The sequence below is a fragment of the Diabrotica virgifera genome, chromosome 4 (assembly GCF_917563875.1).
Source record: "Diabrotica virgifera virgifera chromosome 4, PGI_DIABVI_V3a".
Lineage (NCBI taxonomy): Eukaryota > Metazoa > Arthropoda > Insecta > Coleoptera > Chrysomelidae > Diabrotica > Diabrotica virgifera.
This window is the reverse complement of record NC_065446.1, coordinates 28,901,128-28,927,516: the sequence shown is the minus strand read 5'-3', so window position 1 is coordinate 28,927,516 and position 26,389 is coordinate 28,901,128. Positions and strand designations below refer to the sequence as shown.

Genomic DNA, 26,389 nt, shown 5'->3' with positions numbered 1-26,389 from the left:
GGTCTTCGTGAAAACACCTACCATTTTTGGCATTCTTTTAATTCCGATTCTGTCGATGTGCCCCAAATATCGTATTCGCTGTGCTTTGATCGCCGGCTCTTTATATAGTTCTTCCAATTCTTTATTGGTTCTTCTTTTTCACTGACCTGCATATATTGCTCTTTGCATTTTTCTCTCCCATCTTTCTGAAAGGTCTGTTTCTGACTTTTTCAGCACCCATGTTTCGCATGCGTATGTTACTGTAGGCCTGATAACAGTCTTATAAATTCTGATTTTTGTTTTTCTTGATACGTATTTGGATTTCATTAATGTGCATAATGCTCCATACTTTTTATTTCCTTTAGTTATTGTTGCCTTGATCTCCCCTCCCTCATGACCATTTTCTTCTATTTTGCCTCTCAGGTAATAAATTTCTTTGGCTCTTTTGAACGAGTATGTTTTTTCTCCATCTATTTGTACAATGATGACTTTATCTAATAATTATGAAAATTAATATCAAAAATTTAATTTTAAATTTTTTATTGAATTATTAAACAACTTCAAGGTTATATTCACATAAAAAGGTTTTAACAATACAATTTATGAAAATAGACTTCAGAAAAGCTTGTAATATATAAACATTTTTTTAAAATGTAAGTACATTAATTTTTATTAATTAAGTTATGCTACAAATAGTAAAGCTGTATAAAATACGGCATCTTCTTTAGAAATAGTAGTTAAAGGAGGTCAGACACAGAATTAGAACAACATTTGATTAAATTTGTGTAATTACAGTTTGAACTCCTTTTGAGTATTGTCTGACAATGCCAACGTTTGGAGCACAGTTAAGTAAAATAAATATACAATTTAAGTTAATAAAATAAGAATTAAGTTCTAGATATTTCTAGTGACTACTAAAAACAGTCAAATATAAAACGTATTATTTATATCTTTTTTAAACAGAAATTTAATAGGAAATATAAAAATAAAAATAGTTGATGAGATAGACACTTAAATTAAAAATAAACCTAAATAGGTGCACAACACTTAAGAAAAACTATATAATTAAACATAAAACGGCTTAAAAGTTATCACAAGATTAATCTCCATGTTATCCATGCTGTAGATCGAACCAAGAAGTGAAGGGTTGAGTTAGATTTAACTTTCCAAGATCTATGATAATCTGAAATAAAAAATAATAAATATAGAGGTTTATTGTACAATGATGTTAATGGGGTGTAAAGCTGTCTCGTCTCCTAGAAATACCCCCTATGTAAGCTAAATGAGCAGCAACATCGAACCGCCAGACAGTCTTCCAGATATTACAAATAAAAACGGCTATTCTCAGAGCTATCTGACAATCTAACCAATAATCCGAGCATGTCAAATAAGCTTTAAAGAATATATTTATTTATTCAACGGTTGAAAGCATTAGCCGAAGCAAGCGCGAAAACATCAGCAAGCCTATTGTAGAAAACAATATTGAATAGCTACAGCTCATGAAACACATACTGCTGATAATTACGAACTGAACAATCTAGGTCAAATTCAAAGATATAGATGAGCAGGCTCACTTAATCATCCACACTATTGGATTGCGACCTATTGTAGGATAGACAGACAAAATTTTAACACCATACCCTCTTACTCACCTCCAGAACTCTTCATACTGGCTACATATATAATATTTATATCCACCGAAGACGATTGCCATAACATGCCACCAGATAAGTTCTTGATAATTTCCCAAAATCGCAGCATAAGTCAGTAATAACCACTATGGGCAGTACTATTTCTATTATAAACTCAATAGGTACCTCTGCCTAGATAGAACTTTCGTAATGCAAACTGAGATAAGATCAAGTTTAATTGGAGAACGATATCAGACATATTAAGTCTACGGTAGAAAACTATAAAAAAATTTCCAAACATATTCTGTATTCCATGCGGGACCGAGGAATGCAAAGACCTGCATGATTAATACGACCCAACCAGAGAACCAGACGTAGGTGAAGAATTTCTAGAGTCTCTGAATTAAATAAGAACCACAAGATGGAGAAAAACTATTAAAAACCTTAACTTCATGCATTGGAGTCACACTTCCTGGAACCCACTCAGAAAACTAGAAATAGGCCCTAACATTCCGACAACTAACTCTTCATCGCCAAACCCAGAAGACATAGCGAAACGGATTGCCTGGCTCTCCAAACCAGTTATGGAAAAAGTTCATAAAGGGGAAGTATGTTATTAGCTCAAAACGATCAAAACTTCACATCAGCAAACCCCGTCAATCATTGGGGACACAGAGACCGAGGAACGTTTGAATTTGTCAGACTTAATTAGGTGTCGCAAAGCTGCAGGAGTTGACAAACTATTTCCCTTCTTCTTCTTCTTGTGGTGCTTTCTCCTTTAGTGGAGGTTAGCGACTACACTGGCAAATCTGTCTCTATCCAATGCGGCTCTAAACAAAGATGTTGAATCAAGGCCGGTCCAGTCTCTGATATTTCTAAGCCAAGAAATCTGGCGCCTACCGGGACCGGGACCCCGTTTTTCTTCAATCTGACCCTGGATGATCTTGATCAGTTGCTCGAGGCGGTATTTTTCGTTTCTCATTATGTGTCCCAGGTAGCTAACTTTTCTGACTTTAATGATTTTCAGCAGTTCCCTATCTGTACCTATTCTCCTCAGAACATCTTCGTTGGTGGTGTGGGTTGTCCAAGGTATTTTCAAGATTCTTCTATAAAGTCAGAATTCAAAGGCTTCTAACTTGTTCATCAGTGTTGTGTTGAGTGTCCAGGCCTCTGTTCCATACAAAAGTATTGACCACACATAGCAATGCAGAAAACGACATCTAAGACTGATACTAATGCTACTGTTACAAAATAAGCTTTTCATTTTGATAAACCCCTGTCGGGCTATCTCTATTCTCGCCCTTACTTCTTGTTTATAATCAAGTTGATTGTTGAACCAGCAACCAAGATATTTGTATTGGCTTACGTATTTAAGCTGTTGGTGTTTCACATATATTGGAAGAGGTAAATTTTTGTTCCTTGATATTTTCATAACTTTGATTTTCGCAGTATCGATCTTCATCCCCATTTTTTCACAACTCTCAGTAACCCTATCCAACAGTATTTGCAGACTATGGTCCGAATCAGTCATTAATACCGTGTTATCTGAATAGCGGATGTTATTTACTCTTTGACCGTTTATCCTGATTCCTTCTAAAGAGTGCGATAAAGCGTTCGCAAATATTACCTCAAAGTAGACGTTAAACAGTATGGGTGATAACACACAACTCTGTCTAACACCTCGTTGTATTTCAGTTGGCCTCGACGTGTTACCATTGGTCTTTATGATTGCTGTCTGATTCCAATAAATAGCCTCTATAATTTTAGAATCTCTTTTGTCGACTCCGATGTCGGTCAATCTTTCTATTAAGGTCGTGTGCTTCACCCTATCGAACGCTCTCTCAAAATTTATAAAATAGACAAAAAGGTTTTCTTGCTGATCTTTGCATCTTTGTGCCAGAGTTTGAAGACTGAATATGGCTTCTCGTGTGCCCATACCTTTTCTGAAGCCAAATTGTTCTTGACCGGTGACCTCGTCACATCTTTTATATATTCTGTTCTATATGATTCGCAAGAAAAGCTTCAGAATGTTATTTAATAGACTTATAAGGCGTTCTTCTTTTTAGGCAGTGGTATGAAGACGGATTCAAGCCATGTTTTAGGGATCGCCCCTGTATTGTAAACATTATTAAATAGTCCAAGAAGAAGGTCTAAGTTTTCCTCGTTGATTAACTTCAATAGCTCAGCTGGTATTTCATCTTTTCCTACAGATTTGTTGTTTTTTAGTTGACGTAGAGCATATTCCAATTCAGACTTTAGTATTGGTTTTAGTAGGAGGTTCTCTGATGTCATAGAAGAGTTCCATTATATAGTCTTTCCACATGTTTATTTGTTCTTCAGGGTTTGAAATCAGTTTGCCTTCTGCGTTGATTAGATTATTTGGTCCTTGTGAGTATGACGTGCCCAAACTGAAACTATTTTTGAACGTGAAACTATTTCCCAAGTTCATAAAACACACTAGCTCAAAAACTCGAAAGTGGTTCCTAGATTTCTTCAACCAGATAACGATGCAAAATTTCTCTAAACCATTCAAACAAGGCAAAACCATCGCAAACCAGGTAAAGACCCCTTACTACCAGAGAGTTACAGACCAATCGCTCTTTTAAGTGTTTGCTGTGTTTCTTTCTCTTTTACAAAAACATTTATTATAAATAGGAATAATAGGATTTTATATTTTGGAATAAACATTTATTCCAAAAGAAAATCAAAACGACAGTATATTTCATTGATCTGACTTGCGCTTACGACACGGTGCGGAAAGAAAGCCTTCTACTTAAATTGTACTAGACGGTACCTATTGGCCTACCACATATTTATGCGGATGATGTGGCTTTGGGATGTAGAAAGACATCATTCACACGCTTGCAAACACTTCTTGGGGAGCCAATGCAGACACAATCAGGACAAGCGCTCTGGCATTAGTCTATTCAACAGCCAAATATTGATCTCCAGTCTTCCTAAACAATCACCACACTAACGTCCTAGATGGACAATTAAAGCAAAACATGAAATATATTATGGGGGCCCTAAGAGCACCAATGACTTCCGGTTTTAAGCAACAAAGCACCACACATAACACGACGGTTAGCTGCCCTTAAAGCTCAATACCAAAAATGTCAAAAGAAGCCATTACCTACTGTCAATAAATACCGACATCGATCAGCTAAACCAGGGCCAATTGAACATGACCAAAATTTCATAAAAGTACAGTGGAACCTCGATAAGTCGGATTAATCGGGACCGCGGCGGATTCGGGTTATCGAAAATCCGGGTCAGCCGGAGAATATGGTAAAAATTAATAAAACACGCTATACTTACAGATATACTTAATTATCATTGCAAAAATATGAAATACATATGCACAGTACATCTAAATTACGTACAGTTGTATAAAGTATTGTTTATTTCTTGGTAAAAAACTTAGTCAAAGTGAAAAAATGTTTGTTTTGTCTGATGAAAATCGGTCCGGGTTATCCGGACTTCCGGGATATCGGAGGCCTACTTATCGGGGTTCCACTGTACATAAAAACCATTTTTACCTGTCCTAAAACGTTGCTGCTAGAGTAAATCAATTGTTTTTGTGTGCAGGCTGTAACTTCTAGCTGTTTTGACCCTACTTCTCCTTGGTTAATCACATATTCGAAACTTTCATCAAAGATAGGATTTACGTTGTCTTTGATTACCTGAAAATAGAAATTTTTGTAAAAAATATTGTCAATCAGATATGAGGCGTCTAATAGCCAAGGGGTATAAGTAGTGCAATTTTGGTCAAGTTGGAGATAAGTAGGTAGAGTAAATAGTCAATACCCATTTTAATGTTGTGGACAAAGGATACAAGTGAATTTAAAACCAGTAGTGACATCTATGGATATTTCACTTATATCACAGTGGGGGTGACAGAAGTGTAAAGAAGTCTCATAATCTAGAAGGGATGTATAAGACAAGCTCAGACTCAGGCGACCAATTCCCAAGGACCCCGCAGGCTACTCTGAACTCTACAGGTTTGACAAAACAAACCGTCATATGATGTAGTTAACCATAGGGGAGAGGGTGAAATCGTGAAATGTAAGAAGTTTATGAGATTAATAATGAAAAAGTGACATGAACGGGACCTAGAAAGAGTAGTGAGTCTATTAGATTTGGTTATATTATGAAACTAGTTCTGTTCTGCGATGTAGCCCTGTATAGGGATTTTAACAAATATACCTTTTATACAAGGATTTTATCGTTTTTTGTAATATATGGTATACAGCCAACTACAGGAAACTTTTTCCTCGTGGATGTACTTTGACTTTTCCTGGTTTATTTCTAGATCAAAATATTTTGCCTCCATTTCTAATCTTTTCATAACTTTTTTAATACTTTTCTTGTTTTTGATAGAACAGTAGATCGCCAGCCAACAGTAGATCGATGATGCGCATTGTTGAAGATGGATCCGGTCGTTTTAACTCGGATATTTCTGTTTATTGTTTCCAATACTAAGTTAAAATGGATATACAGGTCCCTGAAAATAGTGCGTTCCTTAAAGGTATAGGTAGAAGGCACAATATAGAGCAAAAAAGTCTTATAACATTTTTTTCTAAATTGATCCGGTTGACCAAAAAACGAAAATACATTTTGATATGCAAATTGAAGTCTGGCAACAACGCGCAACTCAAAAATCTAAAGATTAAAAAAGCAGGTTTGTAGGTCAGTTGCATCTGGTAGGTAAACTAATGTAAATATCAACCAAACCCATATCCATTATTTTGCAGTTAGGTACCTACGATGTCAACAACCCCAAAAATCACACCTCAAAGTAAATAAACAAGGGGTTATTAGGTTAAATTTCCACAGTCACAGCAAGTTCTTCTAGGCTACGTTGCCACTTATATGGAGAACAATGTAATTTTTTTCTTCTAAACGGTTAACTTTAGAAAAAAAATGTTATAGGACTTTTTTGTTCTAAATTGTGTATTATATCCATACCTTAAAGGAACGCACTATTTTCGGGGACACCCTGTATAGATAGATAAAATACAAAAATAAATACTTACCTGAGTTTTTCTCTTTGTGTCACGAGCTCTCTCTGGCAACAAATACAATTTGACATATGGATCGGGTATACTCGATGGATCTTTAAGAGGAATATTCCTAAAAATACCCACACATGACTTTTAAACGACACATTTAATAAATAACTTACATGATTTTATGGACCACAACAATAAGTCGTTGTCTTTGGACACTGTAGCGAAGTGTAAGTTGAATTCGGCCAAGACCAGCATCACCAGCGGAACTAAAACAATCAACATAAATAAATTGATGTCATGTCATTTCTCATGGTGACTAGGTTACCATCGATAGTGATGAGCGAGACTGGTCTTGGTCTTGCAGCAAGACCAAGACCAAGACCGCCTTTTGGATTGCAAGACCAAGACCAAGACCAGGTATTCAAGACCAAGACCAAGACCGAACCTTGCAAGACTACGCAAGACCAAGACCAACCTGCAAGACTCTTGCACTTTTTTGCGAAATTGGTTTTTTATTATTTAACTTTATTTTTTTAGTTCAATAATATATCTCTGGCTCCTGTGAATAAGCACATAAGTCAACTTTAGTAAATTTTTCAGGAGAGCCGAAAAAATGTTTACGGGATCGTGCAAAATCGCAGAATAACGTTGAAACATTTAAAAGCACTTTTTTGACGATAACAAGAGGCTATTATTGAATAAAAATATTATGAGTTACATTAAATTAAATTTTAGAAGATATTGAATGACTTATCCGGATATTCACGGTTGTACTTTAGGTGCGAATTTGACATAACTCAAGATATCTTAAATAGTGATATGTATTACGCACATTTAGCGATGATTTATTTGCTTACATCTAAAATAATTCCACAAAATTTTAATCAAAATATTTTATTCTAAAGCAAAGTAGCACAAAAAATATCTAAATATCATCAGGATCGACCTCCACTAAATCGGGATCGAGGTCAGGAACATCAGCTACCAAAAACTCTTGATAAAATGGCCAAACTTGTTTATCTATGAAAGGCAAAAGCTCCATAAGGTTTTTCTTCTTCCCTTTGCTTATCGCAACCGGCCCATCATGCAGCTTTAGTAGTTAAAGCTGGGCTGATTGTTTTCCCCTTCTTCTGTAGTTGACAGACTTAAATTCTTCTTCATTATTAAGTGACGCCTTGAAACACAGAGCTGTAAAATTATCTGCAGAATAACGTGCCCACTGCAGATCTTTCCAAAGAAACTTTTCGCCACTCTCAGTAACTTTTTTTTGTATCAAATCAGTTTTCAATAATGCTACAAAATTATGAAAATCGTTGGATTCCATTACTTTTACTATAAAAGAATTCTTTTTTTTATATGCTACATGTTACAATGCTGTACCAAATCATACGGATGGTTAATTTTCATCGTAGTTTTCTTCTTCTCCTTTTCAATAAAATAATGATCTGCATCACATTCCATATGAGTATGACCACTTACAAGAAACTTGTGATCAATATACTCTATTCTACTTTTGTTTTGCAAAACGCGCATAAACATTGCTGACATGTGACTGTTTTTATTCTGACCCTGGCATGTATCCGAATATAAACATATTCTTTTTATGGTTGATGGAAGGTCCATAAGATGTTGATACAAACATGAGGCAATTTATAACATTTATAAAACCAGCGGAAATATAAATATATTAATTTATATAGTTTTTACAATCCTTTTCTAAGTAAATCCAAATATTTTTGTCAGTTCTTTATAGAAATTCAAGTCAAATAAAAATTTATAACCCGCCTATGAACTGTTTCACAATACCTTGTTATTGGGATAAACCGTAATCGTACCCCCTCCTAACTGCCAAAGTGTCATGGCCGCCGTCGGGACCTATTGTGCTGACATTTACAATGTTTACATATAGAAAAGTTTGTTTTTTTCTGCTTATAATGCCGTTTTCTAAAGATATTAGTGAACAAAATCGATTTGCTAACAATATTTAATATATTTTAAATGTGCTAAAATTGGATTCAACAGCAAAAGTCGCATAAATAACATATAAATAACGAATTTGTTCACCTATTACAAATGGGGTTATGTGGTTGTAACTGTTTATTTTGGGAATAAAATGAAAATGATCAATTAAACGACTGGAAAACTGTAAGTATTACAATTAAAACATGTTTATCCTATCACAAGAGTTCACTTCATTTTAAGAAAGCTAATTATTATTATACAATAGACAATTATAAACTGCCATGTACTTTTAAGGTTACTTTTGATCTGTTTTCAAAGCTTATGATTAAATGTTACCTCTTTATTAATTAGATTTGCCAACAAAAGATGCATGATTAAGGCCAAATGCAATTCCTTTGCTAAAGTCATAAAAAAAGTACCAATACAGTTAAAAAAATTATTTTAAAAAGGTCTCTCAAAAGACATGAAAATATACAACAACTCAAAAAACTAGAGAATGTAAAGAAAGCCAGGTTATTGGAAATGGAATTCCTGTTTAATTGAAAGCCAGTAAACTATCCAAGACTTTTCAGAATCAAATGTGTCAACTTGTAAAAACGATTCTTCTGAAATTTTTAGTAAAAACCAGATTATCCTCAAGAAAAATTCTGTTTAAGTGAGACTCAAAGTCATATTTGTGAATGTGTCATCTTTGAATGAAACAATTTTTTTACCTAAACAATTAAATGTATGGATCTAATTAAAAACAATGCTGAATCAAGTACAGTTACAGAAATACAATCCTTTGAACTTCTAAATGTGATTGTTGAAAGTGTTGAAATAGCTACTGCATAGGGATTCGAAAGGGATAGACTTGTTATGAACTCACTTGATCATGTACTTCTTACTGTTATAAAGTTGAAACAAAACTTATTGTATGCTTTTTTATCAGTCACTTTTAATTGTGTATCAACTTTACGTGGTACATCGTGTAAAAATTGCTAAAAATGCAAACATTATATTTATTTTCTGTGTTACATTGGATAGTATGATTGAATGTCTTCCTCTTTTAGATAGTGAAGTGAAGAACATCTTGAAGTTCCAATGATGTTTCAAGATGAGGTAAATCGAAATAATTGTATGTTAGAAGGACAGAGAATATGAAGAAATGTTATTGCTGCATATTTAGTGTAGTGAAATACAAACTTCAAACATTATAATATATTTTTTGATTTCAAACATTTCATATGATTATGAAAGAACATCTTTCTTTTTAAAACAATGAAGAAGTGAAGAACATAATAAAGTTCCAACGAAAATGATTCCAGATGAGGAAAATCGAAATAATGGTTGTATGTTACATGTATAGAGAATACGAAGAAATGTTATTGCTGCAAACTTAGTGTAGTGAATTAAAAACTTATTGTCAAATACAAATCAATTTATTTCATACTTTTATAATATATAGTGATATAATTTTATATGTGTTCAAATAAAAATATTAATAAATAAAATACAATAAACACAAATCATGTATATCTTACAATGAATTACAAAATCAAAAATTAATTACAAAAATATCAAAATAAATCTAAAATATTAAAAAGTTACATATAATTTTTATAGTACCTACATACTTTGGTTGGTACTCTAATAATTTGGAGATCCATTAAAGTTTGTAGATGGAAATTGCAGGTATCTAAAAAATATAATAATATAAAGTAACTCAACAATCTCTTTTTAATTAGGGTAGCAGTTGATAAAGATGACCCTTGCTCGGGAAATCAAATGTATCTAAAAAAAAATTAAGTAACAGCTTTCTAACAAAACAATCTTAGCACTAAACGGAAACAAAGATACTGGTAAGCTCGCTGGTAAGTATTAAAACATTTTTTGAAAAATCTTTCTGAAAGTGAAAATAAAGACTACTCTCTATGGGAACAACTAAAACTGGGCATGCTTTACAAAAAAATGTATCCAGAACAAACTTCTTCTCTATAAGGCAATACTACGACAAGTCTGGATGTACAGGATTTAAATCTGGGGAACTGCCAGTAATACAAATATGCAAAAACTATTAAGATTCTAATCCGAAGTCTTTTATGATGTCCGATGTTTTTAGTACCACTACCAAATATCATGCTAAACTGAAAATTATAGGGTAAAAATCTGTCTGATCACCCAAACTTTTAAAAGCTGGATGCTTATCAGATCTAGTCCAAAGGCTGGTTTCGGTATTGCAGCTATAAAATACTTAAATAGTAAGCATGGAAATTTTTATTATGGTCCGCCTTGAGGCAAACTAGGGCACTAGAGGGTTAAGAAAAGTTACAGATCTCTACACCACTGGGAAGTAGATAGTAGTTACTAATTTGTAAAAAAGTCAGAAATATGGTAATGTAGACTAAATTAATATAAATATGTAAAGAGTTCTCACCCCTGAGTGTAGTTCCCACTGTGTCATTTTTTATATCTGTCATATTGTTATAATGATAACAGATTGCATTAAAGTTAAAATAAAAAAGAATTAAAGAAGTTCATAAAAATATTCTATTTTTGAAAAAATATTTAAGTGCTTAAATACTTTTTTAGATAAAATATACATAAAATTTATTTTTTCTACAACCGTGTTAAAAATGCAACTTTCAGCACTCTATACAAGCGTTAAAAACGCTACCTTAAGGCACTAGTGCTTTAAAAATTTTATGGCACTGCAGTTCGTATTGACTGTATAGGCAATTTTGATGTAATGTCAAAAAAATATAAAAATGGAATGTCAGTTCAAGTAATAGTTATTTATGATATAAGTGTTAAAAGTACACGTTTAAGGCACGCATGTGAAAGTTTGCAGAATGAGCGATAGCGAGTTCTGCAATTCACATGAGTGCCTTAAAAATGTACTTTTTAACACGCATATCATACAATATTTTTTCTACAAACGTAATTACAGGACAATATCTACAAAAACTTTTACTTGAACTTGACTGACATTCCATTTTTATATTTTTGTGACATTACATCAAAATTGTCTATACGGTCAATACGAATTGCAGTGCCATAAAAATTTTAAAGCACTTGTGCCTTAAAGTAGCATTTTTAATGCTCTTATGGAGTGCTAAAAATTGAATTTTTAACACGGTTGTAGAAAAAAGTTTTTGTAGATATTATTCTGTAATTACGTTTGCAGAAAAAATATTGTATGATATGTGTGTTAAAAAGTACATTTTTAAGGCACTCATGTGAATTGCAGACTTTCACATGCGTGCCTTAAATGTGTACTTTTAACACTTATATCATAAATAACTATTAAAAAACTAACAGAAAATAGTAAAAATATTTGATTGAGCATAAGTAAAAAAGTCACTCTCTCAACCAATAAACATTTGTGATTAAAATTAATATACTTAATTGATTATAATATGAATGTGTTCTTGTAGAGTTTCATATAATAATTTCCATTTGACTAAAGAGACACAAGCTGGAATACTTAGGTCAATAATACTTAGGTATGAAACACCCTAAAAAATATGAACTTTTGCATTTGATAATTCAGAGAAAGATCCAAGGTAAATGTGGTTCTGGTAGAATCTCACAATCATAGCTGAACAATCTAAGACCATAGTATGGAAAATCGACTCCATCATCATTAGTTAGAGCTGCTGTCAATAAAGCCACAATAGCGAATATGGTAGCCAATATGATATCCAACAATTGATAACAGTCATGGAACTAAAAAATGTATTATTTCAAAGTGTTTATGGGATAAAATTAGTAAGAGTGACATGATACCTAACAAAAATTTGATTCAGAAGATTTAACATAAAACTTGTAATTCCCTTATACTAAACTCACAATAAAGATGCACCAGAAATAAACAACCCAAGACATGTTGAATGATACAAATAGCACTCCCGAATCATGATTTACAATGTATAAACTTTGTAAATCATGATTTGTGAGTGCTCCTCATAACATTCATCATGTCTTGTGTTTGTTTCTTTCTAGTGCATCTTTATTGTGATTTTAGTATTATAATTATATACAGTGTGTCCACGGTTGGGGTGCCCAAGAGGAAAAACTTTTTTATTTTCAATTTTAGCGAAAAATGTCATTATTGATAAAAAGTTTTGCTTGTTCTAAAACCCCATAAAACGAAATAAAATTCAAGTTTTTTAAATCCTGCTTAATTTTGTAGCCAATTTTATGTAAATCCCTATTTTATGTAAATTTTTGCACTAAGTTTGAAATCTTAACAATAATCTAGTGTTGCCAAGCCACAATTGTAGCTTAGTAACTATCAACTTCGATAAATAATTTGCGAATTGTCAATTTTTTTGACAATGTTAAGCTATCAATAAAGAATTTATCTTGTGATAAATTTCATTATTAAAATTATTGTATTAATAATTATTTAATTAATAAATAATTGGATGATTCAAGGAGAACGACAAAGTCTGGCTTCGTAATCCAGAGAAGTGAAAGGGTTGTTCTCCCAAGTTATTATTGTTACAATTTCGAACTTAGTGCAAAAATTTATAGGGATTTACATAAAATTGGCTATAAAAATAAGCAGGATTTGAAAAACTTGAATTTTAGTTCATTTTATGGGTTTTAGAACAAGCAAAAGTTTTTATCAAGAATGACATTTTTCGCTAAAATTGAAAATAAAAAAGTTTTTCCTCTTGGGCATCCCATCCGTAGACACACGGTATTACTATTTTTATAATAAAAAGATTATAATTTATAAAATGTGATGCTGTATATGATTTCAAATATTAATCTTTTCTATTACCATACAAAAAAATATTGCCTTTACTCAAAAACATTTTATTTATCATAAAATTTTTAAAGATATATTTAAAAAGTTCATAAATATTAATATTAATTTATACAAAAACATTAAATATTTTAGTTTTACTGGTTTATGGCTGTAAGGTGTCTCTGAATATTTTTCACTCTTTTATAAGATGTTTCGAAAATTGAAATATCTCTGAAAGTTTTTAATATTTAAAATCAGTTTTCATAAATTTATCATCGGTTAATATTAGAGATCTTAAGTTCACAGTGGCACAAACAACTGAAAATATCTTCTGCAAGTGGAAGAAGACTAACATACATTTTACATACATTAATTGTTTTTATTTGTTTGGTTGGATCTATCTATGTGTACTCAAGCTTTAGCTATCTTCATTGTAAGAATTTTAAGTTTAGCGTGATATTTGGTAGTGGTACTAAAAAAATCGGACATCATGAAAGACTTTGGATTGGAATCTTTGTAGTCTTTGCATATTATGTGTTACTGGCAGTTCCCCAGAATTAAATCCTGTACATCCAGACTTGTAGTAGTATTGCCTTATAGAGAAGAAATTTGTTCTGGATACATTTTTTTGTAAAGCATACCCAGTTTTAGTTGTTCCCATAGAGAGTAGTCTTTATTTTCACTTTCAGAAAGATTTTTCAAAAAATGTTTTAATACTTACCAGTATCTTTGTTTCCGTTTAGTGCTAAGATTGTTTTGTTAGAAAGCTGTTACTTAATTTTTTTTAGATACATTTGATTTCCCGAGCAAGGGTCATTCATCTTTATCAACTGCAACCCTAATTGAAAAGAGATTGTTGAGTTACTTTATATATTTTTTAGATACCTGCAATTTCCATCTACAAACTTTAATGGATTTCCAAATTATTAGAGTACCAACCAAAGTATGTAGGTACTATAAAAATTATGGTTTACTTTTTAATATTTCAGATTTATTTTGATATTTTTGTAATTAATTTTTGATTTTGTAATTCATTGTAAGATATACATGATTTGTGTTTATTGTATTTTATTTATTAATATTTTTATTTGAACACATATAAAATTGTACCACTATATATTATAAAAGTATGAAATAAATTGATTTGTATTTGACAATAAGTTTTTAATTCACTACACTAAGTTTGCAGCAATAACATTTCTTCGTATTCTCTATACACGTAACATACAACCATTATTTCGATTTTCCTCATCTGGAATCATTTTCGTTGGAACTTTATTATGTTCTTCACTTCTTCATTGTTTTAAAGAGGAAGATGTTCTTTCATAATCATATGAAATGTTTGAAATAAAAAAATATATTATAATGTTTGAAGTTTGTATTTCACTACACTAAGTATGCAGCAATAACATTTCTTCGTATTCTCTGTCCTTCTAACATACAACCATTATTTCGATTTATCTCATCTTGAAACATCATTGGAACTTCAAGATGTTCTTCACTTCACTATCTAAAAGAGGAAGACATTCAATCATAGTATCCAATGTAACACAGAAAATAAATATGTTTGCATTTTAGCAATTTTTGCACGATGTACCACGTAAAGTTGATACACAATTAAAAGTGACTGATAAGAAAGCATAAAATAAGTTTTGTTTCAACTTTATAACAGTAAGAAGTACATGATCAAGTGCGTTCATAACAAGTCTATCCCTTTCGAATCCCTATGCAGTAGCTATCTCGACACTTTTAACAATCACATTTAGAAGTTCAAAGGATTGTATTTCTACTGTACTTGATTCAGCATTGTTTTTAATTAGATCCAAACATTTATTTGTTTAGGTAAAAAATTTGTTTCATTCAAAGATGACACATTCACAAAATTATATTTATATATATGACTTTGAGTTTCACTTAAAACAGAATTTTTCTTGAGGATAATCTGGTTTTTACTAAAAATGTCAGAAGAATCGTTTTACAAGTTGACACATTTGATTCTGAAAAGTCTTGGATAGTTTACTGGCTTTCAATTAAACAGGAATTCCATTTCCAATAACCTGGCTTTCTTTACATTCTCTAGTTTTTTGAGTTGTTGTATAATTTTCATGTCTTTTGAGAGACCTTTTTAAAATAATTTTTTTAACTGTATTTGTACTTTTTTTATGACTTTAGCAAAGGAATTGCATTTGGCCTTAATCATGCATCTTTTGTTGGCAAATCTAATTAATAAAGAGGTAACATTTAATCATAAGCTTTAAAAACAGATCAAAAGTAACCTTAAAAGTACATGGCAGTTTATAAATGTCTATTGTATAATAATAATTAGCTTTCTTAAAATGAAGTGAACTCTTGTGATAGGATAAACATGTTTTAATTGTAATACTTACAGTTTTCCAGTCGTTTAATTGATCATTTTCATTTTATTCCCAAAATAAACAGTTACAACCACATAACCCCATTTGTAATAGGTAAACAAATTCGTCATTTATATGTTATTTATGCGACTTTTGCTGTTGAATCCAATTTTAGCACATTTCAAATATATTAAATATTGTTAGCAAATCGATTTTGTTCACTAATATCTTTAGAAAACGGCATTATAAGCAGAAAAAAACAAACTTTTCTATATGTAAACATTGTAAATGTCAGCACAATAGGTCCCGACGGCGGCCATGACACTTTGGCAGTTAGGAAGGGGTACGATTACGGTTTATCCCAATATTCTTAGAAGAAATGCGTGTTAGAGGTAATTTTCCAAGCGTTCTTCTTGTATTGGTATAATTGCGTATTTGTCATAATCATATTCTAGAATTATGACAGAACCAGAAAGCAATCATTGGCCAATTCAAATGTCAAGTAAAAATCGTGAGTCGTGATTGGCTGTGACGAACAAAAAACCGAAGTTTAGTTCGACATCGATAGAAAGATTTAGAAGGTATTGCAAAGAACGCGGAGTCTGAAAATAGTTTTTGACGGATAAACATGTCAAAAAAGTTAGATTCTAACCGGCATATATTAGTTCCACAAAAGAATTTCCAAGTTAAATTTGGGATATATTAAAGTTCTTTTGTTGAGGATAATTAATGGGTTGATCATTTAATAGTGTAGCAGTTCTGTTGTTTAGTGAAATTTTGGTTTATACGCTCTTGTAAACTTATGGTATGGCGTATTTAATCCTTTATGAAGCCGGTGAGCTGTTATTACCTTTATAGCTGGTTATAATAATATTGGTTATGGTTACATGGTAATGGATTAAACCTAAGTTTCCTGGATTAGAAAACTAGAGGTAAATTAGCATTTTCCTGTTTGTTATGGTATAATACCTACATAATATCACCATAGCAGTGGAATTTTCCAGTCATCCGTCGAGTGACGTATGAGTGATCTGTCAAAACTTTCCGATGGTGAAGTAATGTTGTGACAGATGAATATTTTCAAAGTTTAAGGTATAGTGACTATTTTAATTAAAAATTTAGATTCAAGGATTAAAGTAATTTTTTTTTGATAAATATTAATAATATTTTTAATTTAAAAATAAAAATATAACAAGTAAACTTTTGATTGGATGAGAAAGATATTTGCTTCCATCATTATAAAAAGATTGTTAAATCAAAATTGTGATTTAACCATATAAAAATTAATTGAGATAAATATTTTTGGAATGATATTTGACAAGTGACGTAACTGACAGTTGTTATTTTCAAGTTTCAGTAAAAATAAACATTTTTCCTTTTTAATAATATAAATGCAATATTTCAAATGTGTCAGATATCAAGTCAATAAACAATAAATTTGCTTATTTTTTGGTGCACCATATCTATTTTATAGAAAGTAGATATATTTTAGTCACAGGTAAATATCGCCAATGTAACCTATAAAACCTAATGTTTGTTTTGTTTTTTTTGACAGGAAAAGTTTTCAATAAATATGTAATTTTATTTGTCCTGTTTATTTATAACTACCTATTAGCAAAAATTTTAACCACACATTTAAAAGTATTTTAGAGTATACATATCAAGAAAATATTGGATTGTATAAAAGAAACTCCTGGTAAGGCGCCCTCAAACAAAATATATCCAGGATCATTTCTATATAAACACCCTAGGATATCTGTGTAAGTACTCTTATTTCATTTGGTAATAGTAGTTGATACTCCCTAGTTCCTTAAACGAACCTATGATCCGCCACCGCACAACCATGAGCTGCCGCAGCAAGTAGCTTTTAGAAATATCCCCTAATTTTTCTCCAGATCCCTTTCTATTTAAGAAATAGTATTCATCCTACTAGAACTCTTCTTCCACCCTATTTCTAACTGTTACAAATGCCGCCCAACGTGTGTGGCTCGACTCATTTTTAGCCTCCTTCCGGCTCCAGTTGTACGCAAACTGTTACAAATGTCGCCCTAGAATGTGGGGCCGATTCATTTTTCTGCCTCTTTCAGTGTCCAGCTACAAAGTGTCGAGCTACAAATAGCACCCAACGTATCAAGCTACAAATCTGTCTCATTTCTTCCCCAGTCCTATCATTAAGTTGTTCCCAAACAGTTTACTTTTTTTTAGCTAGTCCCAACTGTTTGTCAACCTAAATTATTTTTTTGCCCCAGATTTGAGATCAATAATACTATCATATCAGTATCCTAACGTAGTTTAGCCCAAAACGCTAAAATTTAAGTCGGTAACCTAGAAAGAGCCCCTACATTTTCTTTTAAAGTTACGAAGTGGTATAAATTTTTTAATAGGTATAAATATGTACTCATTGTAGTGTATCAACATTATTTTTATGTATGTATTTATGGTAGATGTTGATACAGTACCCATGGTGAAAGCATTATTTGAATTTTTTCTAAATATTGATGAGTATAATATAGACAGGTAGTCTATATAAGTAGTGTTGAACATTTTGATATTGAAACTATTTAAAAAGTATAACATTATTGTTGTATTTGTGCATTTATTCATAATTGATTGACAATTTTTTACAGAATAACTTGATTTTGTGATATTTTTTGTTCGTCGTTTGAGTATATGTGTATAGTCTGGTAGTTTCCGTTTGAGCTTTTAGTCCCATTATTTTTTTCTCAACTAATCTAGCTTTGTCAGTGTCATAAGGATACCAAAGGTTAGTTGGAGCCTACGTGTAAATTATTTGGAGCCTATCTGTGAATTAGTCCGAGCCTACCCGTGAAGTAAACGAGTTAGTCAGTCCGATTAATACTTTTTTTCCCTTCTTGTACCAGAATACATCACAAGTGTAATACTCGTGATAGAGGAAGCGTGCTTAGTTGTCTAGGAACACTTCCATTAATTATCGGAACAAGAACCATTGTTGGTGTTTCCTGTGTAAGCTCATTCGAGAAGCAAGTTTCAATATTTTTTGTGTTTGAATTTCCCTGTTGTGTCTAAATTTTTTGAGTCTGTTGTTCCCTGTTAGTATGTGAGTGTGAATTTTTGACAAATAGTTCATTGACCCCTCTTTTATTTACTGAATGATTGTAGGCCAAGAGCAGAAGCTGTGACAAGACTGGTGATTTGGGATCCGGTTACGTTGGACAGGTGACGTTTGCTTTCGTTTGATAAATAGAAACGGTCCTTTGTTGAAAATCATATTTTCTACTATTCCCTTCTGTCTTTCCCTTGCGTGTTACTTTCACCCCAGTTTTAAAAATGAAGTCTACCCAGGTAAATGATCTGAAAACAGAAGAGTTATCTTATGAACTGTTCATAAGAGGTTTTAAGGTACAAAATAAAAACGTTGAAGAAAAACGTAAGTTATTGAGAGGTCAGTTAAGTAAAGAGACTACCTCATCTGCAATCGATTTTACTAAAAATGTAGTCGATCCAGATAAAGAGTTACCTGCAATTCAGGCAATACTCAAAGATTTGCAAAATATTGCAAAAACGATGGATGCACAGTCAACAAAGGCTGACTTTGCTCGTTTCAAAACAAGGTCCACTCATCTGGATTTCAGATTAGAAAATTTCCCTGACAATGTAGATGAAAAAGTAAAAGAAGTTATTGAAAACTATAAAATGGATTTATTGATGTTGACAGGAGATGTCTTGGAAAAGGAAGAGACATCCGATAATATGTCCATCCCATCGACTAGTGATACAACTTCAGTCCCTGTTGCCCCTATTAGTTCAGTTTCGGCCCCTATTATACAAGTTTCAACTCCTGTTAGAGTTTCTGATTTAAATATCAAATTTAATGGTGAGAGTAAAGCCCTTCCCACATTTTTAGAAAAAATAAGAGATTCTGCTAGGTCCAGAAATATTTCTCAAGATGTCCTTTTTAGATCAGCTTTTGACTTATTTGACGGAAACGCTGCCATTTGGTATAGAAGTGTTAGAAATACAGTTAACAGTTGGAATGAGTTGATAACCTTACTCAAAACTGCTTTCCTACCCCCAGATTACAATGATAATCTCTACGACGATATTAAAAGTCGAAAACAAAAAAAGTCCGAGTCAATCACTATTTATTCCTCAATCATGGAGAATCTCTTTAGACGTTTGGAAGAGTACCCATCTGAAGCACAACGAGTTAAAATCTTAAGAAAAAATATTTTAGTGGATTATATTCCACTCGTAGCCCTTCAAGATTTTCCCACGGTAGAAATTTTAGTCTCTACTGTTAAACGTTTGGAGCAAAATGTTTTGCCTCTGCTTCAAACTACAAAAGGTCTTGCTGGTATCTCATTAGAAGATACAGAGAAACCCCAAGAGAATTTTCAGGTACTTGATAAACAAGACAAGCCTGAAAACCCCAAAAGAGACAAACCAGAAAAGCAAGATCATCCTTTTAAGAAATCCAATACCAATTCCAGACAGAGAAATGAGAGACCCAATCCTCCAGTAGATACTGATGAAAGACATCAATCTTCTTCTTATCCTCCAGAAAGACATCAATCTTCTTCTTATCCACCAGAAAGACATCAGTCTTCTTATCCACCAGAAAGACATCAGTCTTCTTATCCACCAGAAAGACATCAGTCTTCTTATCCACCAGAAAGACATCAGTCTTCTTATCCACCAGAAAGACATCAGTCTTCTTATCCACCAGAAAGACATCAGTCTTCTTCTTCTTATCCACCCCACAGAAATCAGTCTTCTTGTCCACCTCCTTTGATGAAATCCCCTCCCTACCAAACACAAAGAAACCCTAGAAAAATTTTTTGTTGTTTTTGTGGTAAGCACAATCATGTTTCTCGTGATTGTAGATACAGAGAAATATTTTGTTCTCATTGTGGTCAGAGAGGTGTGAGCACTTCCTCCTGTAAGTGTCAAAAAAAACTAGGTAGTGTGCAGCCAGTCGGCAGTTGCACTCCAGTTAGAGTTAAGCCCGACAAACCTTCCCGAAGCATACTTAACCCTCTTTTTGAAAAAGATCGTGATAAACGTCCTCACATTAGTATTTCTATCTTTTCTAAAATTTTTATCGCTCTTTTAGATAGTGGTTGCACTACATCCGTAGTAGGTGCCACTGGAATTAAATTTTTGAATTCCCAAGGAATTAATTATAATTCTACTCCCTGTAAACATGTCTGCTTAGCAGATGGTTCTCATAAATCCGTAGTTGGTAATATTGATCTTCCAATTGAGGCGGATGGTGTTTCCCAAATGGTAAAATTTCTTGTAGTACCCTCCGTTCCCCATAGTTTTATTTTAGGAAGTAACTTTATGCATACATTTTCGGTGTTGTTGAATTTTAGAGATAGAACATGGCATTCTTCCCAAAAGGAAGAGAAAACCGAAACTTTGTATTCTGTAGACTCATTTTCTCCCACCGAAAAGAATTTAGTAAATTCAACAGTCGCTTCTTTTGAGGAAATTTCTAGTTCTAAATATATTGGAAGAACCAATAAGATTGAAATGGTTATTGACACTGGTGATGCAAAACCATTTAAGAAAAGACAATATCCTTTATCCCCGTACATGAATAAAATACTACATGAAGAGTTAGACGATATGTTACGATTAGGAGTAATCGAACCAGCCCAATCCCCATGGTCAAGTCCTGTATTATTAGTAAAGAAAAAGTCAGGTGAATATAGGTTTTGTTTTGATGGTCGTTCATTGAATGAAGTCACTGTTCATGATACATATCCTTTGCCCCAAATAGACAGAATTCTTTCGTTACTTAGAGGAGCTAAATGCATTAGTTCCATTGACTTAAGAAAAGCTTTTTGGCAAATCCCGCTGCATCCTGACTCTAGGAAAAAGACAGCCTTTAATGTTTCTGGTAGAGGTTCTTTTCAATTCACTTCTGTTCCCTTTGGTTTGTGTAATAGTGCACAGATTCAACAAAGATTAGTTGATGCTATCTTTGGACCTGAGTTTGAACCCTATATATTCTGTTATTTAGATGACATCATAGTATGTACCCCATCTTTTGAAGAACATATCCAATTGTTGAAAACAATAAGAGATAAACTTAAAGAAGCAAACTTGACCATTAACATCGATAAGTGTGATTTTTTTAAATCTGAATTGAAGTATCTTGGTTATGTAGTTGGTAACAATTCCCTTAAAGCAGATCCTGAAAAAATCTTAGCTATGGTTAATTATCCTAGGCCATCTAATTCTACTGAAATTAAAAGATTTATAGGTATGTGTTCCTGGTATCGTCGTTTCATTAAAGATTTTTCCAGTTTAGCCTCCCCTATTAATGACCTCCTTAAAGGTCATCGAAAGAAAAAACAACCAGTAGTTTGGACTAGTGAAGCTGAAAAAGCTTTTTTGAAAATTAAAGAACTCCTAATTTCTGCCCCTATCTTAGCCCAACCCAATTTCGAACTTCCTTTTGTTGTGCAATGTGATGCATCTGACACCGGTCTTGGTGGTGTCTTGACTCAAACTATTGATGGTGAAGAAAAAGTTATAGCTTATGCTAGTAGGTCCCTTTCCCGAGCTGAAAGAAATTATTCAGTTACAGAGCGAGAATGTCTCGCAGTGATCTTCGCTATCGAGAAATTTCGAGGTTATATTGAAGGAGTTAAGTTTTCGGTCATTACTGACCACCATTCACTTCTCTGGTTGAATAAACTGTCCAATCCTACAGGCAAATTAGCCAGGTGGGCTATGCGCCTTAGACAACATACTTTCGATTTGATTCATAGAAAAGGAACATCCCATTTAGTCCCTGATGCTTTATCCCGAGCCCATACCAATGATACCCAAAATGTTAATTATCTAGAAATAGATATAGATAGAATAGACCCTTGGTTCGATGATTTAAGATCGAAGATACTCCGTTCCCCTGATAATTTTCCACAATGGAAAGTGGAAAATGATTTTATCTACAAGTATGCCCCATCCCCAAATTCTTTCAAGACTAATGATGTTGAATGGAAAATTTTAGTACCCAAACCCCAAAGATTAGAAGTTATGCAATCTTGTCATGAGCCACCTACATGTGCTCACTTTGGATTCTATAAAACTTTGTCCCGTATTCAAGAAAGGTACTATTGGCCAAAAATGCGTTGTGATGTGCTTAAGTTTGTCAGATCATGTAGAGTGTGTGGTGCTCAGAAAACACCAAATCATGCTCCATTAGGTAAAATGGGTAAGCAAAGAGAAGCTCAATTCCCCTGGCAGATAGTTGCCGTTGATCTGATTGGTCCTTTTGTTCGTTCAAAAAAAGGTTATACGTGGTTATTAGTGGTTGCTGATTGGTTTAGTAAATATACCTTAGTCCATCCTTTGAGGAAGGCTACAGCTAAGAGTATAGTTGAATTTTTGGAAGATAATGTCTTCCTGATGTTTGGTGTCCCCCAGTATGTGATTTGTGATAATGCCTCAAATCTGAACAACCCTCTTCTAATTAATCTCTGTAGTAGGTATAATGTTCAGAAAGTATGGTTTAGCCCCGTGTATGCACCACAATGTAATTTTGTGGAAAGGAATAACAAAACAATTGGAACAGCAATCCGTATGTATGTAAAAAACCACGTAGATTGGGACAAGAATTTAGCAAAGATCAGACAAGCTATTAACACTGCAAAGCATGAAGTAACTGGATATACCCCAGCTTTCCTTAATTATGGCCGTCATGTTCCCCTAAGTGGAAATTACTATGGTATTGATCAAAAAGATCAATGGAACCAAGATCTAGAAATTATTCCTGGTAACCGTGATATGTACGCTTCAGAAGTAAAAGGATTAAGTCAAGTCTTCGAAAAAGTCAGGGCTAATCTTCGAAAAGGATATGAACGTAACACTAGAAGTTACAACTTACGAAGAAGAGAAGTCCAATTCCAAGTAGGAGATAAAGTATGGAGAAGGAATAAAGTCCTGTCTAATGCAGCTAACAAGTTTATGTCTAAGCTAGCACCGAGGTACATTGAAGCTACTGTCCGAGAAAAGTTGTCACCAGTGGTGTATCGTCTCTCTGATTTAAACGGTTCTGATCTTGGTAAATGGCATGTTAAAGATTTAAAACCTTTTGTATCTGATGAAGATAATATGTCATCCCCTTAGTCCTGATTCCCTATTCTCTGTTCCCCTTAATTTTTTTTATTTTCCTTAGTCTTGATAAGAAAAAGACATCTTCTTTGATTTTGGTATGTCGTTTTTAGTCCTTGTTTTATACCCTTTTTTAGTCTTCTTTTATTTTAGTCTAGTTGTTGAATTGAGTATATTCCCTGTGAGACGTTTAACGTAAAGTTACCGATCTCGACTTGAGACAAATGAGTACATTCTGTCTCATTGAGGTATTTAGAATGGAGATTCTAAATCCTCACTTTTGCTGAACCGTTGCCGATAAAAATTCCCTGAAACTCGCTAGGCTTTTAGTGGAGTTAAAGCAGATGCCTATCTGCTGAGCCTAGAGCTCAAATAAAGCAGATGCCTATCTGCTGAGCCTAGAGCTCAAATGATTTTTTTTAGTTTTTGAAAACCACTCCCGGTTAGGCAACGAGGTGATGAGGCTGTGTCTGCTCTGGTATATGGTATATATTATATGATATATTATATAATATATATATCACTTGTGTTACTGTTGTGAATGTCAGCGAGGTCCACACAGGGCATAAGATTTATTTCTTCCCCAAGACACAGAAACTCTTGTCACCTACAGTTCATTTTAGAGTCATGAAACATGTTAGTCTACTCGACTTTAAAGAGTCTGGCGATCGATGGTACGCTAGCCCAATCCGTAACGTTTGTTGTTTGTTTAATTTAATCCCCACTTGCCATCATCTAAAAAAATAATAATAATAATTTTTTTTTGATGTGATTGTTTTGCCTCACTCAAGGAATCATGGTTGATTTCTTGTTTAGTTTATCGAAAACTGAATATTCTATCCGAGTTTTCTCTTTTCGGAGGAGGCTGTTATAACATTTATAAAACCAGCGGAAATATAAATATATTAATTTATATAGTTTTTACAATCCTTTTCTAAGTAAATCCAAATATTTTTGTCAGTTCTTTATAGAAATTCAAGTCAAATAAAAATTTATAACCCGCCTATGAACTGTTTCACAATACCTTGTTATATTCTTAGAAGAAATGCGTGTTAGAGGTAATTTTCCAAGCGTTCTTCTTGTATTGGTATAATTGCGTATTTGTCATAATCATATTCTAGAATTATGACAGAACCAGAAAGCAATCATTGGCCAATTCAAATGTCAAGTAAAAATCGTGAGTCGTGATTGGCTGTGACGAACAAAAAACCGAAGTTTAGTTCGACATCGATAGAAAGATTTAGAAGGTATTGCAAAGAACGCGGAGTCTGAAAATAGTTTTTGACGGATAAACATGTCAAAAAAGTTAGATTCTAACCGGCATATATTAGTTCCACAAAAGAATTTCCAAGTTAAATTTGGGATATATTAAAGTTCTTTTGTTGAGGATAATTAATGGGTTGATCATTTAATAGTGTAGCAGTTCTGTTGTTTAGTGAAATTTTGGTTTATACGCTCTTGTAAACTTATGGTATGGCGTATTTAATCCTTTATGAAGCCGGTGAGCTGTTATTACCTTTATAGCTGGTTATAATAATATTGGTTATGGTTACATGGTAATGGATTAAACCTAAGTTTCCTGGATTAGAAAACTAGAGGTAAATTAGCATTTTCCTGTTTGTTATGGTATAATACCTACATAATATCACCATAGCAGTGGAATTTTCCAGTCATCCGTCGAGTGACGTATGAGTGATCTGTCAAAACTTTCCGATGGTGAAGTAATGTTGTGACAGATGAATATTTTCAAAGTTTAAGGTATAGTGACTATTTTAATTAAAAATTTAGATTCAAGGATTAAAGTAATTTTTTTTTGATAAATATTAATAATATTTTTAATTTAAAAATAAAAATATAACAAGTAAACTTTTGATTGGATGAGAAAGATATTTGCTTCCATCATTATAAAAAGATTGTTAAATCAAAATTGTGATTTAACCATATAAAAATTAATTGAGATAAATATTTTTGGAATGATATTTGACAAGTGACGTAACTGACAGTTGTTATTTTCAAGTTTCAGTAAAAATAAACATTTTTCCTTTTTAATAATATAAATGCAATATTTCAAATGTGTCAGATATCAAGTCAATAAACAATAAATTTGCTTATTTTTTGGTGCACCATATCTATTTTATAGAAAGTAGATATATTTTAGTCACAGGTAAATATCGCCAATGTAACCTATAAAACCTAATGTTTGTTTTGTTTTTTTTGACAGGAAAAGTTTTCAATAAATATGTAATTTTATTTGTCCTGTTTATTTATAACTACCTATTAGCAAAAATTTTAACCACACATTTAAAAGTATTTTAGAGTATACATATCAAGAAAATATTGGATTGTATAAAAGAAACTCCTGGTAAGGCGCCCTCAAACAAAATATATCCAGGATCATTTCTATATAAACACCCTAGGATATCTGTGTAAGTACTCTTATTTCATTTGGTAATAGTAGTTGATACTCCCTAGTTCCTTAAACGAACCTATGATCCGCCACCGCACAACCATGAGCTGCCGCAGCAAGTAGCTTTTAGAAATATCCCCTAATTTTTCTCCAGATCCCTTTCTATTTAAGAAATAGTATTCATCCTACTAGAACTC

The 26,389-nt window shown here is 32.7% G+C and overlaps 1 protein-coding gene and 1 long non-coding RNA gene across 2 annotated transcripts in view; one reads left to right on the top strand and one right to left on the bottom strand.

Moving 5' to 3' along the window:
- Window positions 1-502: 502 nt before the first annotated feature.
- LOC126882970 (extended synaptotagmin-2-like) overlaps window positions 503-26,389 on the bottom strand; it is a gene marked incomplete at its 5' end in the record, with an annotated part of 104,435 nt that continues 78,548 nt past the window's right edge. Inside the window, 4 exon segments of the mRNA XM_050648097.1 lie at window positions 503-1,162; window positions 5,150-5,293; window positions 6,647-6,743; window positions 6,796-6,888. Of these exon segments, the coding sequence (XP_050504054.1) occupies window positions 1,091-1,162; window positions 5,150-5,293; window positions 6,647-6,743; window positions 6,796-6,888 (406 nt within the window).
- On the top strand, window positions 8,234-10,092 carry LOC126882972 (uncharacterized). Its single transcript, XR_007697438.1, has 2 exons — window positions 8,234-8,767; window positions 9,637-10,092. It is a non-coding gene; the product is annotated as an uncharacterized LOC126882972 (long non-coding RNA).